Raw genomic sequence first — 18,526 nt, forward strand, 5'->3', positions numbered from 1 at the left:
CTTTTTTCGCTTAAAATCGTCACGATCCGCGGAGGCTTAAAGAAAATAAGCCGAGACGCGCAAGGAGAGAAAAAGAAGAAAGAAAAAAAAAAAAGAAATGCAAAACTTAAAGAGGAAGGTGCACACGCATGTACGTACACGCGCAGGAGCAAACGAAAGGGAAAGATGAGCGAGACGGAAGCAAAAAGAATGGGTATACGTATATAGCGAAGCTCTCCCTCCCCCGCTGTACCTATGCATGTATATATATTTGAGCACGCGGCTGTTGGTGTGTACATTCGCGCGTATATTTCGTATTATATATAGTTGAGAAACGCGTGCGTGAAAAGAGGTATGTAAGAGGGTTCGCGTGAGAGTCCTCCACCTTGGACGAGGACGCTGCAGCCTGTGATGTATAGGTGTGTATACGCGGGACGAAAAAGGACCAAAAGGGAGGATGGAAGGAGTTTGCGCGGCTACGGTATGTGGGCATCTGAATTCTCGGGAGACAAAGTGGGTCCCCGCGTCTATATGTACACGTATAAATACGCGATCTTCGTTGAGAACCGCGCCTTGTATATATTTATATATACATGCACACAAGTCCGCGCGACTGGGCCTTCTAATGGGCCACTCGTGCGACAAATCTCTCTTCTCCGGTAAAGGGCAGGCCAGCTCGCTCTTCGTCTTCTTTCCTTCCCTTTCCCCCCCCCCACCCTCGTTTTTTTTCTCCCTTCTTTTATTTTGGGCTTTTCAAAGCATAATAAAAGACAGAGGAAGCTGGGGCGAAAAAAATTATCGGCGCGACGGCGGTGTCCCTTTGTTTCCTTATTAATATCGTGATTGTTGTTATTAATGGGGGCTGTATATATACATGTATATATATGCATACTCGAGCGAGAGGAGCACGAATATAAAAAAAAGGGGCACCCAACATGCGCGACGTGCGTCCAGTGCGAGAAAGTATTACACATAATATATATATATACATCAGGTATAGGTATTATGTATATATGTAGCGTAATGTATAAGGTATACACATATATGCGAGTGAGAGAAGACTGAATTTGCCTTGGGAAAGGGAGATTTATCGCGTTCGGTCGGCGCGCACGCAACGCACGCGAAATTAATTCTTTTTCTTCGCTACTGGCAGTCGCTGCTGTCGCACCACCACCACCACCGATGCTTTTTTTTTTTTTTTCTTCTTTTGTATTCCCTTTTCCCCTTCACCGTCGTCGCAGAGTATTATCCTTTACACACAGTCTGCGTGTGCATATGCGTTTGCCGAGAGGAGGAGGAGGACTCCGTCCTTGTACTTTACCACTGAATGACTCTTTCTCTCGAGGAAATGCTGTGTACGTATACCTACACGTATATATATATACACATATTTATATAAGCTGCTGCACTCGCGGAGAGTATGTTGTCTTGGACTTTTCTAAAGGGGGGGGGGCTTTGCTTGTTCCCCCCTGCACACACACGCACGCATTTTTTTGTACTTTAATCTGATTTTTTACGTTGCCCGTGCTGTAGAAGCAACAAGCAGCTTGTTTGTTTATTGATATGGAACTATTTGCGACGCACGGGCAATGGAAGCAGGGATTATTAATGGCACGACGCCGGGGCTGTAAATTTTGCGCCGAAATTTATGGGTCGCTAGAGAGAGGGAGAGAGATGGATCATTGTTGTTATTTTGCTGTGCTTTTGTGTTGCGCTCTGGAATTCGTATTGAATGTAGGTACACGTGTATTTTTTTTTTTTTTTTTTTTTTTTTTTTTTTTTTTTTTTTTTTTTTTTTTTTTGGTCACCATAAATTCAATTTTTTTTTAAAATCAGTTTAAAATCTCAGTCCTGGCAAAAATCAACGGCGCACTAGTTCTCTCGCAACAGTTGAACAATCAAATGTTTGCGCGTGTCATCTCCGACGAGTTCATCCGAAAAGAGTACGCGCATCGGATGTGTAGATATAGAGGGAGCGGGGGACGTTTGGCCGAAAAGGCCGGCATTCCAGGCCTCCTTTGCGAGTTGTAAAAAAAAAAAAAAAAAAAAAAGAAAGAAAGGGAGGAGCACGCAATTATAAGTAGAGCATCGGTCGGGGAGTGATTAATGTACATTTTTCGCCAACATAATACCTCTAAGCTACTGCGATTAAAAACACGTCCTGATAAAAATCAACGTGCTGAGGGATGCTGGCGAATGCCGAGGCTCGCACGAGACGAAGAGGAGACAGACAAAAAGCCTCGAAGCCACCTTTCTGGCCGCTCTCGATATTCAAATTCGCCCGGCGGAGCTTTGGCTCACGGATAAGACTGATCTGGATTTTTTTTTTTCCGCTAATGAGTGCCTCCTCGAAAGAACGAGCCGGTCGGCCCAAAGATGCACTGGCCGCGAGGCTCGCAACCAACGAGGGAAGCATCACACGTATATTACACACACATCCGAGAGAGAAACGCTCGAGGACAAAAGTGTACACACGCGTATATGTATATTGTGGTGCACGACGAGAGAGCGCGGGAATTACAAGGCGCGATTATGATAATCGACGTACACGGGCGAGACTGGTCTTTTCCTTTTTCGTTCACCTGCCCGACGCGAGCGACGCATCATCCCAACCACTCCCTCCTCCTCCCCCTTTAACTTTCCCTCTCGAGATTACGATTATTACGATGTATTATCCGTGCGATCGCGGATTTCGAATATTTCTTTTTCTTTCAAGCTCGCGCTTTTATCAACCCTGCCTATATGTACCAGCTTGCGTTCCTTCGCGCCCGAGGAATCCACGGGCGTGGGTTTTTTAATCACCCGCGAGTAATTATCCCCAGAGGTGTAGCGTCGCGGGTAATTGCGGAAGTGTAGTATCAGAAGACCCCCCCCCCTACTCCATCCACCCCGTTTTATTATTCATAGCAGAAAGAAGCGGAAAATTGCTCGGCCTATATACATTATATAAGCACGCGAGTATACTTGTCGTCACCCGACGTGTACTCCATGACGAGGTGTAGAGCTCCCCCCCCCCTCCTCTTGGGAAATTAATAGCGATTCCATTAGCGCGACTGGAAAAGCCTCTCTCGTGTGCGCGTAATGGTTATTTCATCCCCTCTCTTGATATGCTACGGGGTATATAGCCCTCCATTTCATCGCCGCATTGATTTATCGCGAATTGATGCACGCGTTTACGTACACAAGTGGTGTAATGCTTACAGCTTCGAGTGCAGTATACATATAGGTGTGTGGAGGGGGGGAGAGGGGGCACTGCACGCGATTCGCAATCTTATCGCGGCGTATAAATATGTGTTTAATTAAGATAATTGGGCTGTGATGTGGACGCGCTCGAGTGTGTGGCCTTTTCCAAGTGGGGGGGTTGAGAGTACCTGTGCCGATTGTAAGGGGATTATCCGTGTGCGCGTTTTTTTCGTAAAATTTTACCAGAAGAAAGGGAAAAAAAAAAAATATGACGAGCACGTCAAGTGGGTTTGTCGAGGAGCCCGCGGAGCGAGCTATAAATTGATAATTTGCCGGCTCGTCTCGTCGCGCCGACTGAATTAGGGGGATACGCGCTCCAGCGCGCGTCGATCTGCCCAGCAAACCGACCGCGAGCCACCCGAATGTATATACACCGATCAAGTTCTCGAAAGCGGAGAGAAAGAAAAAAAAAAAAAAAAAAAAAAAGAGAGGAGCCGAGCCAGGGTATACGAGAGAAAAGAAGCAGAGGGGATTAAAAAAATTGTCGCGGGCATTATTGAATGACACATCTCCCTCGGATATAATCAATTCCGAAAGCCTCTCCTTTCAATTTGTATCCCTCGTCCTTATGTGTATATATGTATATACGTGTATGCATATGCAAGAGGTACTAAAGGACCCCGAGAGAGCCAAAGGAAGGTAAAAAATAAATAAATAAATGAATAAATAAAATAAAAATGAAAAGGCCGGCGAGGAGAAGGAAATAAATATCCTCGCAGCGCGTATGGGTTGTGTGTATATATATATATATATATATATATATATATATATATATATATATATATATTGTATACATGCGTGCAACACACGCGCTTGCGAATTATTGGTATGTACGTGTATAGAAGTATGCGAAAGGGTATATGCGCGTGGAAAAAGATACGCTGGCGGCGGTATATACAGAAGAGTCAAAGCAACACTAGAAAACGAAAGAGATGAGGATGAGAACAGATCTTCGCGCCGAGCACCATCGCATGAATATGGTCGGGGAGAGAGATAGCCGTGAGGAACCCCGTGGAGAATAATAGAAGTAAGAACGAGACGGTGGCAAGCATAACGTGAAAAATCCCCGCAGCTGAAGTTGTAACGTTCAACAGTCATATATGCGTCGATATATTTTTGTCATGTATATACGTCGCTTCTTAAGCCACGATTTAATTTACCGAATTGAGCGACTAATTAGTTCAATTTGAAAAAAAAAAAAAAAAAACACGTGGTTGATGATCTCATTTTTGAGAAAATTTTGTACTTACTTTCTTTGATAAACAATTTACAATTTTTTTATTTTTTTTCAAGCAATTCCCCTTTTTCCATTCAAGATGTGGCTAACTATTGTAACAATGGGTAACGCATTGTTGCAGCCGACCATACCCTCGGCAACACATTGGAATATGGTTCGAGGAGTCGTCAAGCCATAGCCCCCGCGTTTTCTTCCCAAGTTCGAGGAGGCGGTATACAATAATTAATTTTCAGTGAAATACAACTCCCCGGGTATAATTTATAATTCACGACTCTTGTCCCTCCCCACTTTGCTTGCACTGCACGAGCGGCATCGACGCGTTTTTGCGCGCGGGACAACGAAGAAGGGAATTAAAAGCCCGGCGCATACGCAAGGGGACATAAATCCAACTTAGCCGCGCGCTCTGGGGACTATACGAGTGTAACGAGACGCGCGCGTACGGTTCAGTAGATAAAGTCCGTAATGGTCGGACGTTAAAATCTCTATTTGATGCCGCTTACGTGTAGGTAACTTTACTCGCAAATTGCATGATTATTCACGTGTGCGTGTTTCTCTAATCGCTCGTGAAATATATAAATATGTTTATACGTATACAGCGAGACAACCATGTACCGTTTAATCTCTCACGGCGCATCGAGAGACAGTCACGTCAAAATTAGCTCTGCAGCTGACACTTTTTTCTTGCACTCGTTCCCCCGCATGTAAAAGTTCCAACGGAGAAGAAGCCGCATTGTAAATTAAGAACCCAAAGTCGGAAAGGGGGGTAGGGAGGGCAAATAAATTAATCGAAGGCATCTCAGCAGCACATCAAACGCGCGCGCGCGGCTCTCGATCGCACAAACGTGCTCTCGTCAAAAGCCGGCCTCGGTATGAAAAAAATAAATAAATAAACAAAATAAAATAAAAAGCGCCTTTTCCTCGCACACTCATTCCGAAGCAATCAATCAACATCGCGGCAAGAGAGTCGCCGAGCATAAAGAGCCGAAGGCATCGAAATCAGCATTCCGCGAATTGAAATATGCAAACCGGGCGCGGGGGTCGGCCAAACGGAGGAGAGACAGCAGCGCGCGAAGCGAAGCTCGTAATCGGCTCCTCGTCGTCAATGTCGTGTTGCCGTCGAGCAATGGTCTTCTCTTGAGAAACAGAAATCTCTCTCGCCTCGACCTTGTCCTGTCGGCCCCGTTGCCATTGTCCGCGCGCACGCACACGCTGTCCACGTGATTTAAGTAATTTAAATCACTGTTCCGATGATTTAAATCACAATTAAATCATTAAATCATCATTAAATTTTTAAATCACAATTAAATCACGATTACAAAAAAGGCGATTAGAAGCCCAAAAGTTTTTCAGTTTTAGTGATGAATAAAATATTCTCTTAGGCGAGTAAGCATCGGCGATTAGAAACCCAACAGTCTTTTAGTTTTATTAATAAACAAAATACTCTCTTAGGCGAGTACGTGTGGGCAATTAGAAATCCAACTGTTTTTTAGTGTTATTGATAAATCAAATATTCTTTTTATTTATCTAAAAATACACAAAAATTTCCCATTCTTATTATCTATTATTCACGTATGATTTAGTGCTCGATTTAGTGTGACTCAAAAAATATTCATAAAACTGAACGATCATTGAAGTATATAAATATGTGATACTAAAATTAAAAAAAATGATCTTATGAATCATAATAATCAAAAAAATTATTAAATAAATTAAAACGTTGAATCAATTTTCATGACAAAAATCTATCGTTTTTTATTTGCTTTATTATAGTTGTTTTTTTACAGCCGTTTTAATTAACTGTAAAGTAATGCTATGGTGTGCTTACTACCTTCAGAACCATAAGGAATCGTTTTATATTTACTGCACTAACACAGCTGTTAGTGGAAATTTTTTAAATGTTACATATTATGTTCTAGAACATTTGAAGCCTAAGCTACTGAACAGTAATATCGTGTTTCATTTAAGTAGTTTTAACTGTCAGTCACATAACTTGCAGGTAGTCTACACTCAGTGTCAGATAAGTATATATATATATATATATATATATATATATATATATATATATATATATATACATGCATGAATGTATATATATTTAAAATGATTATATATATTTTTTATTTTATTATGTATACATTATCAGAAATAATAATCGATACGTCGATTTAAGGATAAAAAGTACGAGAAAGACACTAGATCCTTATAAATGACTTACATGGTAGCTTGTAATTTTTTAGTCTACTGTAAATTTAAGACAAATAAATTATAAAAGCGATTTAGTTAATTTTTGTTACATCCTCATTATGATTCTTTAAATTCACGAAATATTTGCACAAGATTGAAAAGCAATTCATTAAGTATTCACACGATATTTAAATGTGGTATGAAACTTACATCACAATCAACAAAATAAATTTTTGTGCGTAGTTATGTTCGAGTTAACTGGTATCACTTTTTGTGTTTGTGGACTAATACATGACGTACTTATCAAATGACACTGGGAATCAAAGACTGGAATTATTTTATTATGCATATACCTTTATGAGGAATAAATGTATTATGATTTTACGGTTGTTACTCATTTTTTTTTGTCTTTAAATATAAAAAACCTTCTGTCATACAGGATTCAGTACACCATTTTTTATGTAGTCCAAAAACTGATGTAAATTTATCGGTCCATAATTACTAAATTTTAAACATAAAACAAAACTTGACTCAACAAAGTCTTCTCGTACTGCACTCAAATTAAGTTTTTAGATAAAAAGTTTATTGTCAGGTTCTATTTCAAGAATTTTCATTATATTTTGTTCAAAATAGGTTATTTCAGTGTAATTGAAATATTATGCAGTGTACTTATTTAATGTTATCTATAGATAGATCGTGGATTAGTCTACTTTCGTTGAAATAATGATTTGAAAAAAAAAATTCCGTAAATGTTGTACATTAAAAAATAATTTTCTTATGTCATCTTATAAATATACGTAACTGTGAAAGCTGTCGTAAAAATCTGGTCGATTTAATTCAAATGTACATGCTACCACGTCCCTCATTTATACAGTTCTAGGGTCTTTCTCGTAGGTGTGATCGTTTCATTGACGTATCACTAATTATTTGTAAATTATTATCTTATTATCTTGCACTAAGTTTATGCTACCTGCATGTTATCTCACTCACTGTTATAGCTACTTAAATCACTATATGACACACCTGAATCATACGTGAATGATAAATGATTTACTAAATGATAAATGATATTTTATTTATAAATAACACTGAGAAACTGTTGAGTTTCTAATCGCCGATACTTACTCGCCTAAGAGAGTTTTTATTTATCAATAATACTTAAGAACTGCTGGGCTTCTAATCGCCTTTTTTTTAATCGTGATTTAATTGTGATTTAAAAATTTAATGATGATTTAATGATTTAATTGTGATTTAAATCATCGGAACCGTGATTTAAATTACTTAAATCACGTGGCCAGCCCCTCGCACACACCACCTATACCAACGATATCTCTTGCCGCGCTCGCACGAGTACCTACTCGAAAAGGCGCAAAAGTTTAAAACTCGCCTCTCTTTCCCGCCTTTGCAGCAACATCCCCTTTTTTTCTTCATCCTTGCTCACACTTTTCTTTGTACGTATATATTTATCCATTTGTCGAGACTCGTCTCTCCCTTCCTTTTACTCTCGCATCCATTATTTCCTCCTGGACTTCTTGTTTCCGTGCATAGACACGTCCAACCCCATCCTACGCCCGTATACCACACGCCGTTTGGATTTTTTCTTTCCCACTTTCATGTTTACTCGGTTTCTCGCACTTTGCACTTTTCTCACCTCTTACCCCCTCTTTGTCGCCGTCAATCGTACTTTGCGCAAACGAACGCGAAGGCAATTTATTTACAATCTTTAGAAACTCGGAGCTGAAGTGACAAAAGTACAGATGCATCGAAAAGGAGATGAAATTGTTTTTTTTTTTTTAAAGCTCCTAAGCTCGGTGTAGGCAAGTCAAACGCGATAGCATTAAATTATAAAAAAAAAACATTCTATCGTCACGATGGGGTGTTTTTTTCACAGGACGATTCCTCAGGCAGATAATTCCCGCCCCCAACTAAAGGGAGCGAAATCCCTTCAAGGTTGTTTGTTAATCCCTTCGTTGCGTTTCTTGTCGTTGTTGCAGGCACGCTTCCGCTCACCAGCTCAGGCAGCGTGAGGATCCTCGTTCTGGACGTGAACGACCACGCGCCCGAGTTCGGCCGTCAGGAGTACAGGGCTGAGGTGACGGAAAACCTCGCCGTCGGGGCCTGGGTTGCTAATCCCCTGGCCACCGACAGGGACGACGGACTCAACGCCCAAATCCGGTAAGACGATCCACTCGCATTATAATACATGCAACCCCCCCCCACCTCACTTGTCACTTTGACAGCTCCTCGGACCCTCCCTTGATCCTCGGAACGTTGCAGCTTTCGTTGTTTTTTTTGTCCCCCTTCCAAAATCAACTCACGTTTGTCTCCAACAAAAGATGTATGCTAATCTGTGTGTTGTCCTTTGGTCGACAGTTACAGCTTGTTGGGCGACGGAGCCGAGAGGTTCCAAGTGAACTCGAGTACCGGGGAGATCGTCACTCTGGAGCCCCTCGACCGCGAACAGCACGACGTTTACCACCTGACTCTCGTCGCGCAGGACTCCAGTCCGACGGAACCGCGCGCCTCCGCGGCCAATCTCACCATAAGCGTCCGCGACTCGAACGACAACACGCCCAGGTTCTCGAGCCCGAGGTACACGGCTTACGTTCCCGACACCACGAGCAAAGGTAACACCATATCTCCCCCTACGCTTCCTCTATTTTTAGTTTGTTTGCAATTTCCACACGTGGTGTTCTGGTTCCGCAGGCGACTTTGTGTTTGGCGCCAAAGCCAGTGACGACGACGAGGGTGACAACTCCCGCATTGTGTACCGGCTCCACGGCAAGGACGCGCGTCGCTTCGGCGTGGACTCGCGCAGCGGGGTGGTTCGCGCACTCGAGGACCTCGCCGTAGGCGGCCAAAACACCTACCAGCTGCAGATCGAGGCTTCGGACTGTGGGAGCGAGCCGCGCGCGGTCTCGGTCGATTTGGTCGTTCATCTGTGGGAGCGCCAGTTGTTCCCGTGCTTCGGACCCGGGACCGAGACGCGGTTCACCCTCAGGGAGGACGCGCCCGAGGGCAGAGTCGTCACGACGCTGAGCGCCTCGACGCCCAAAACCGGGCCGGCCAGTGAACTCGTCTTCGGCATGGCCGGGGGCAACGTCGGGGACTCGCTAAGGATCGAGCCGCGCACCGGGGATGTGCGTATCCAATACATATCCATCATCATTTTTAACCACGGGATACTTTATCGTCGTCATTGTTGTTTTCTGGAAATCCTCGTTATAGTCGGGAGGTTAAACGGACACCCTTTGGGTAATTCTAGGTGGTTATTACATCTGGATTTGACTACGAAACTTTGCCGAGCTACGAGGCGTGGGTGGAGGTTCGGGATTCCGGCAATCCTTCGCTAAGAAGCGTCATTCAGCTTCTAGTCAACGTCACCGATGCTAATGACAATGCTCCCGTCATGGATATGCCAAATTACAACGCCTCCGTTCCAGAGGAAGACTACCCACCGTCTCGCGTGGCAAGAGTGTCGGCCAAAGACGCCGACTCTAGTGAAAATAGCGAGATCACGTACCATCTGCTCAATGATTTTGACGAGGTGTTCGTGATTGACGAGTTTTCTGGGGAGATAAGCACAAATTCCATGCTGGACAGAGAGAAGGTAAGGAAACTCGAAAACACTATCGATCGACGTTCATACAAATGATTTCAAAGATTTATTAATAACTCCACTTTTAGGTGTCGTCGTATAAATTGATAGTCGAAGCTTGGGATCGCGGGGTACCGCGTCTTACCGGCACAGCGACGGTTCTCGTGACCGTCCTCGATAAAAATGACAATCCGCCTCGATTCACCCGACTGTTCAACGTCAATGTCACCGAAAACTCTGAGATCGGTACTTTTGTCATCCGCATCACCACGACAGACCTGGACATGGAACACAATGCCAACGTGACGTACAGTTTAACCGAAAATCCCAGCAACAAGTTTACCATAGATCCAATCAGCGGTAACGTCACTGTGGCCGGTAATTTGGACCGCGAAGTTCAGGATGAATACCTATTAAAAGTCGTGGCTACCGATAGAGCATGGATCACGGAAACACCCCTGACCATATCCGTCCAGGACCAAAATGATAATCCTCCGGAATTCGAGAAACAGACGTACTATTTCCATTTTCCAGAGTTGCAAGAGAAAATGGCCCACATAGGGCAAGTCGTAGCGAGCGATGAGGACAAGCTGGGGGCTAATTCCGATGTTTCTTACAGCTTACTGCAGCCATCTGATTTATTTTCGATTGATCCCGCGATGGGGGATATTTATTGCAAAAAAACCATGCGTTACAAATACACGAAAAGCCGGGCATCGCCGGAGAACGTTTATTCGTTCTACGTTGTAGCTACGGACAATGGAAAACCCCCGTTGTCCTCTAAAACACTGGTCTACGTGAATATCGTTGATGCCAACAACCATGCGCCGAAATTTGAACACAGAGCGTATTTGTGGCCAGTGCCAGAGGGATACCCTAGCAATAAGAAAGTGGCTCAATTCGTTGCTTCGGACAGAGAAGATTTCGGCGTCAACGCCGAGATCGAATACTTCATCGTTGCTGGAAACGGAAGCGACTACTTTTACGTGGAACCGAATTCTGGATGGATCTACATAAAGAAAAGCATGGCTGAATTCAACACCGGCACGGTATTTACGATCAAAGGAAAGGCTACAGATAAGGGCGTTCCTGTACGGAGTGACGAAATTTGGGCAACTCTTATTGTGACTGGGGAAAACAAGCACGCTCCGGCTTTTGCTGCAGTCAGTTATCAAGTTCGAGTGCCGGAAAATGAGCCAGCGAATACGACCATTTTAACTGTGAACGCTGTGGACTCTGACAGCGGGCCCAACGGAATGGTCAGGTATGAGATTTCAGCTGGCAACGAGCGTCACGAGTTCTCTATCCATCCAATTACTGGTGCCATAACCATTCTTGAAGCTTTGGACTACGATACAGTCACAGAGTACAAACTTAACATCACTGCCAGAGACTTGGGGTTCGCATCAAAGTCTGCAGTCGCAACGTTGATCGTAAATGTATCCGACGTCAATGACAATCCACCAAAGTTCAATCAGAGCTTGTACCAAGCTTACTTACCCGAGAATTCGCCGTCCCAAAATTTTGTATTCAAAGTTGTGGCGACAGATATTGACTCACCCAAGTATTCAGTCATTCAATACCGAATCATCGGTGGAACTGGCAAGGAGTACTTTAATATCGAACAAAGCACTGGGATTATCAAATCGAAGACGACCTTCGATTACGAAGAGGTCAACGAGTACACGTTGGACATCATTGCTGCGAATCCAGACACAAACTCTCAAGTTGTCGGTGCTACAACTGTATTGGTTCACATAACTGGCGTCAACGAGTTTTATCCTAAATTCATCCAACCGGTTTTCCACATGGATGTTTCCGAAAGCGCGGAAATTGGAACTTTTGTTGGTCTAGTCCAAGCTACCGATCAAGATTCCGGAAGCGACGGAAAAGTTTATTACTTGTTCATCGGTTCCTCGAACGATCGTGGATTCTCGATCGGATCGGAAACCGGAGTAATAAGTATATCAAGGAGGTAAACCGATTTGAACTATCTCTATATGATTAACCATAATTAAATACTAACTCTTTTACCACAATGTGTTTTAGACTGGACAGGGAAACACAAAATCGAGCTATTCTGACTGTAATGGCAAAGAACGCTGGAGGTATCAGGGGCAACGACACCGATGAAGCTCAGATAATTATTTCGATTCAAGATGGAAACGATCCTCCAGAGTTCTTAGAAAATTTGTACGAAGCCAGTGTTCCTGAGGGAGAAAACACGGGATCTAAGATCTTGACCGTCCGGGCCGTCGATAAGGACGTTAGACCCCAGAACAACCAATTTTCGTACTCGATAATCGGCGGGAATGTCGGACAAGCTTTTAAAATCGATCCGCAGTCCGGGGACCTCGAAACCGCGAAGCATCTAGACCGGGAAACAGTGCAGAGCTACGAATTGATCATCGGGGCCATCGACACTGGCAGTCCACCTCAAACCGGAAGTACCACGGTGAAGATCGAGCTGCTCGACGTGAACGACAATGGTCCTGTTTTCGATTCCAAGGAAATTGTCGGGTACGTCAGTGAAAACGAGCCAGCCGGTACGAGCATTATGACACTGAGCGCTACCGATCCCGATTTACCCCCAAACGGGGCTCCATTCTCGTACAGGCTAATCGGAGGAAAACAAATGGACTTGGTCCACTTGGAGAAACATTCGGGCATCTTGAAGACCACCAGAAGCTTGGACAGAGAAGCTACACCACAGCTAGATTTTTTGGTAAGTATAGTGGTAACATATATCGTGTGAAGCAAATTCAAATGAGCATGTAAAATCACCAGACTAGGACCCATTAACCGAGTCCAAACCACTTAAAAATCTACGATTCTTCGATTCAGCTCGTAGACTATCGTCTAGGAGCTTGAATACAAAGAGCTCGCGCGTATTAAAATAATTAATGTCGACAGGTCGAAGTGGAGGACTCGGGTACACCGAGGCTGAGCAGCGAACACGCGATAACCGTCCACGTCCTCGACCAGAACGACAGTCCATCGAGTCCGAGGTCCGTCCACGTGAAGGTTTACTCGTTCAACGGGCAGACGCCCCTCGGCAAGATAGCCGACGTGCATCCCAACGATCCCGACACCAGCGGCGACTACACCTGCAGGATCCTTCAGGGCTCGGCCGGACCGCTGAACATCCCTGCCGCGTGCGATTTGCATGCCGGCAAAATCACGCCAGGTCTGTGTGTTGCCGGTCGTAAATCCCGCCGGGGCCGAAAATTGCGCGCGAGAGGGATCGCTCGCGCTATTAATAATTCATTCGTCCGGTGCACGCACACCTTGCGAACCAACCAAAAAGAGAAAGGGGAGGGAGGGGAACACGATATACATGTGTGCATACAGCTCTCTCTCTCTCTCTCTCTCTCTCTCTGTTGCACATTGTGCCGGATGTGCACGATCGCGCGTGTCTCGTATTAAAAAGCAAGCCCTTTTTTCCTCGTCGTCTCGGCTGATTTATCATAGTTGTTCCCCGCGGCGTTTTTTGCATTTAACTTTTTTTTTTCCTTCTTCGTTCCTTCGATCATCCGTTTTACCGACGATTTTCGTATCTTATACGGCATTTTGCATAATTTTCTGATTGTCGAGGCGATTATTTAATTTGACGGCACCACCTTGGTAGCCGTTTTTTTTTTTTTTTTTTTTTCCTGCAAAAATTTGGTACTCTTTCATGCTTTGGCATGAATATGGCAAAACAAAACAGCTGAATTGATGATCGCGCGTTCCTTGATTTTCAGGCATCGGATACTCGTTGAGCGTGTCAGGAAACGATGGAAGGCATCCAGACGTAGTGTCCAAAGTTAGCTTGGAGTTTCTCACCTTCTCGAACGCGACCGTGGAGAATACGGTGACGATGCAGATCGTAAGGATGAAAACTGTCGATTTTTTGGGCAAGTACTACGTGGCGCTCCTGGATCTGCTTCAAGAGGAGCTCGACGTTGGCGATACCCTCGGTATATACAGCATCGACGAAATTGACGGCCATACGGAAGTTTACATGGCTATGCACTCTTCACAAGGTAACTCTCGTGAAAAAAAAAAAAAAAAAAAAGATTTTATAAAGTTAAGATTATCAACGAAAATCGTGAATTCGCGTTTAGGGTATCGTACGAAGCACGAGGTGAAGGAAATCTTGACCAAGAAGAGCTGGCGAATCGAAACTTTACTCGAAGGAGCAAACATCATGATCGGGTATTCGCCGTGCAAGATCGACGCGTGCAACAACGGTGGAGTTTGCAGCGACAAAATCGTAGTTTACGAGGATTCAAGGATCACGGATACTCCGACTTTGATATTAACATCGCCCAAAGTTGCGCACGAGATGGTGTGCAAGTGCCGGGATGGTTTTACTGGGGAGAAATGCGAAAAGAAGCAAGACCCGTGTTCACCCAACCCTTGCCAATCGGTAAGTCATCGTAAAAAACAATAACATATAATTGTATGCAAAGAACAAAAGAGAAAAAGAAAAATGTGTGTACTTTGATTCCAGGGAGGACAGTGTCGTCGCGTCGGCTTCGATTTCCACTGCAGCTGTTCACCCGACCGCGAAGGCAAGCTGTGCGAGCTGGAGAGAGGCGACGCGTGCGCCAGCAATCCCTGCAGAAACGGCGGCGTATGCAAGGAAAGTCCCGACGGCTCGAGTTTCTTCTGCCTATGCCGAACGGGTTATCGCGGCAACCACTGCGAGGTCTTGACCGACTCTTGCCGGCCCAATCCATGCTTGCACGGTGGTCTCTGCGTCAGCGAAAAACCAGGGTAATTACTGACCCACGTTTGCTATGCTCGCGCTTCGAAATTTAAGTATACTCCTTCCTACAACGGTCGATGTTTCGTTCTGGTCGCAGGTATCGTTGCAGCTGCCTCGAGGGCCGTTACGGCCGTCACTGCGAGCGCTCGACCTTCAGCTTCGATGAGCTCTCGTACATGACCTTTCCCTCCCTCGACTCCAACACCAACGATGTGACCATCGTCTTCGCGACCACGAAGCCCAACGCGCTGCTGCTCTACAATTACGGGGTCCAGAGTGGCGGACGCTCCGACTTTATTGTGCTGGAACTCGTCAACGGCAAGCTGGTGTTTTCCTGCGGAGGAGCCAGAAGCGCCATAACTACCCTCACCGTGAAATCGGACAAGTCGTTGGCCGACGGAAGTTGGAACAAGGTGACTGCCACGAGAAACGGCCGGGTCGTCTCGTTGAGCGTGTCCAAGTGCAAGGAGCACGGAGACTTGTGCGACGATTGCAGACCCGGGGACGGCACTTGCTACGCCGAGGACGTCGGTCTCACGGGGTGTGTATTTTCAATTTTATCTTTTTAATGAAAAATAATTAAATTCATCATCATTTCTATCTTTTTTCATTCGTTGATTTCAGAACACTGAACTTTAACAAGAATCCCCTGCTACTCGGCGGTTTGGTCAACTCCGATCCTGTGCTCGAGAGGCCAGGTCAAATACACTCCGACGATCTGGTGGGGTGTATTCATTCCGTGTCGATAAACGGTCGCGCGCTCAATCTCTCGAGCCCGTTGTCATCTCGGGGTATCAAGTCGACTTGCCCCAGGTCCGATGGTGGCCCGTGCTCAAGATCTAGGGAGGCAGGCAACGCTTGTGGCCAGGGCAAATGCTACGACAAGTGGGACAAATCGACTTGCCAGTGCGGAAAAGTCATGGCACCCAATTGTCAAGGGGCTGTGGAACCGATTACCCTCAGCGATGGTGGTTACGTTGAGTACGAGGTGATGAACTTTTTTATCATTGTTTTCTTGTTCATTTGTAATAACCAACCATGGCTGTGGAGATGGAGGATCATAACGTGACTTTACGGTTAACAGATTTCGGAGAAGCACAGGAGGATGCAGTTGCTCGAATACCTTTACGGCGGTACCACCCACTGGCACGATGGTTTACCGTCTCGTTACACCGAGGAGAACGCCATATCTGTCATTCCAACATCGACACCCGCCAAAAGCATACACTTGATGTTTCGAACGGTGAAGCCCGACGGTATCCTCGTCTACGCCGCAACCAATAGGCATTACACCTCCATAGAGCTGCGCCACGGTCAAATCAGTTACGCTTCGCTATTGAGCTCCCCGGTAAACATGAGTGGATCTCACGAGGGTAGTTTGGCCGACGGACGCTGGCACAATTTGACGTTGCACTCGTACGCGCGTGGATTAAAATTGTACGTCGATGAAAAGCTCTCGGGCGAAGAGTTGGATTCGGCCGGGGTGCACGATTTTCTCGATCCCTATTTGACGCTGCTGACCGTAGGTGGTGTCAGACCTGATCAATACATGGCCTACGACGGTCCACCCAAGCCATTCGAGGGCTGCCTGGCTAACTTTACCATTAACAGGGAGATTCAGCCCTTCAATGGCTCGGGATCAATAATGAAGGATACGATTTACCACGGCAAAGTCAATCACGGCTGTCGCGGTCCTATCGGCATTGCCGCGGCGACGGCAGCCGATCCCTTGAGCGTTGGCGTGACCCTCGTCGTCATTTTCTTCGTAATCCTTCTCGTGGCCATTTTGGCGAGTTTCATCATTTTTCGCTTGAGGCGCCAGAGTAAGGAAAAATCGGCGACCACGGTCGTCAACAAGAACACCAACGCCATCATGACCGGTAATACGCTGGTCGGTCCTCAGTCCGACAACATCATGACGAGACACGAAAATACGTACATTACGGATGGCTCGGATCTAAGGAACATCAGTCACCTTGGACCCGAACTCATCTCCAAGAAGTACAAGGAACGGGAAATGAGTGCTCCCGAGCACCGTCCCCAAAGGCCGGACATAATAGAACGCGAGATCAGCAAGTCACCCCTGATCCGGGATGAGCATCCGCCGTTGCCACCGCCAACCCAAAGTTCCCTGCGCTCGCACGAGCACGGCCAAGAGCCGGACTTGCCGGAACATTACGACCTGGAAAACGCGAGCTCGATAGCACCGAGCGACATCGACATAGTTTACCACTACAAGGGCTACAGGGACGGTATGAGGAAGTACAAAGCCACGCCACCTTCCATCAACAGCTACGGCAACCATCACAAGCACACGAATCAGCAACACAGGCACGTGGGACCGTTTCCCCAGAGCCGGGCAATGGCTCCACCCTCGGTGGGCCAGCCCCCAGTTTCTGCCCCGAAATTACTGCAGAGCACCCCACTGGCTAGATTGTCGCCCAGCAGTGAGCTTTCGGCCCAGCAGCCCAGGATACTGACGCTCCACGACATAAGCGGCAAGCCATTGCAAAGCGCCCTGCTGGCGACTACCTCGTCGTCGGGAGGTGTGGGTAAAGACGTTATGAACTCCAACAGTGAGCGGAGCCTCAACTCGCCAATAATGAGTCAATTGTCGGGCTCGACGGCCAGCCGCAAAGTGCCGCAATCCAACAACAAGGCAGTTAACAACGGGGTGTCCTCGGGGCCCAGGGGACTCACGGCCGAGGAAATCGAAAGATTGAACTCGAGACCGAGAACGTCGAGTTTGGTGTCGACCCTCGACGCCGTGAGTTCGTCGAGCGAAGCCAGAGGTCCTACCCACGGTCCGCTACATCTTCACAGAAGGCACAGTCCACCGACCGAGAGGCTCAAGCGAAGAAATTCCTCGACAACCAACGAAAGCGGCAACGATAGTTTCACCTGTTCGGAAATCGAATACGACAACAACTCGTTGGTGGGCTCCAAGAGATCCGAAAACATTTACAGCAAACCAGACGACACAGTCGTGGCGAGGGCTAAAGAGAGCCCCCAGTCGACCAAGCCACCGCTTCCACCGAGCATCAACTACGACGGTTTCGACAGTTCGTTTCGGGGCTCGCTGAGTACTCTCGTTGCTTCGGACGACGACATGTCGACCCACATAGGAGGTCTGTACAGGCCGTCTAGCAACGAGTCCCCGTCGACTAGCATAGCCCTGAGCTGGGACTACTTGTTAAACTGGGGACCAAATTTTGAGAGTCTGGTTGGTGTGTTCATAGACATTGCAGAGCTGCCCGACGGCAGCACTCGAGTCCCTAGTACATTGAGACTGCCCAATAATATTTCTAAGCCTTCCGAAGAGTATGTTTAATTTAATTCAAAATTTTTTTCTAAACGAATAGTCTAAATTGTTTTTCTTTTTCAAGATTTTATTGACTAATATAAATGTGTGTACATACAGATGTATATTGCTTGAGTTAAGTCATTAATTAGTTAAATAATTGTTATGCCATAACGTGAGATTGTGTATAGTCGAGAAGGGAGTCATTGCCAAACTCTGCTGGTGTCAAAT

The 18,526-nt window shown here is 45.8% G+C and overlaps 1 protein-coding gene across 1 annotated transcript in view; it reads left to right on the forward strand.

Annotated features, from left to right (window-relative positions):
- The window catches only part of ft (cadherin-related tumor suppressor fat), a 128,696-nt gene extending 115,391 nt beyond the window's left edge, over nt 1–13,305 (forward strand). Inside the window, exons 9-16 of the mRNA XM_089593655.1 lie at nt 8,638–8,818; nt 9,017–9,270; nt 9,350–9,783; nt 9,909–10,253; nt 10,331–12,216; nt 12,291–12,966; nt 13,155–13,249; nt 13,302–13,305. Of these exons, the coding sequence (XP_089449781.1) occupies nt 8,638–8,818; nt 9,017–9,270; nt 9,350–9,783; nt 9,909–10,253; nt 10,331–12,216; nt 12,291–12,966; nt 13,155–13,249; nt 13,302–13,305 (3,875 nt within the window). The remainder of the gene's footprint in view (nt 1–8,637; nt 8,819–9,016; nt 9,271–9,349; nt 9,784–9,908; nt 10,254–10,330; nt 12,217–12,290; nt 12,967–13,154; nt 13,250–13,301) is intronic.
- The last annotated feature ends 5,221 nt before the right edge of the window (nt 13,306–18,526 follow it).

Source organism: Copidosoma floridanum, unplaced genomic scaffold (genome assembly GCF_036245765.1).
Source record: "Copidosoma floridanum isolate Cflo_tuat_1 unplaced genomic scaffold, Cflo_Japanese_pri ptg000020l, whole genome shotgun sequence".
In the NCBI taxonomy this organism is placed as follows: domain Eukaryota; kingdom Metazoa; phylum Arthropoda; class Insecta; order Hymenoptera; family Encyrtidae; genus Copidosoma; species Copidosoma floridanum.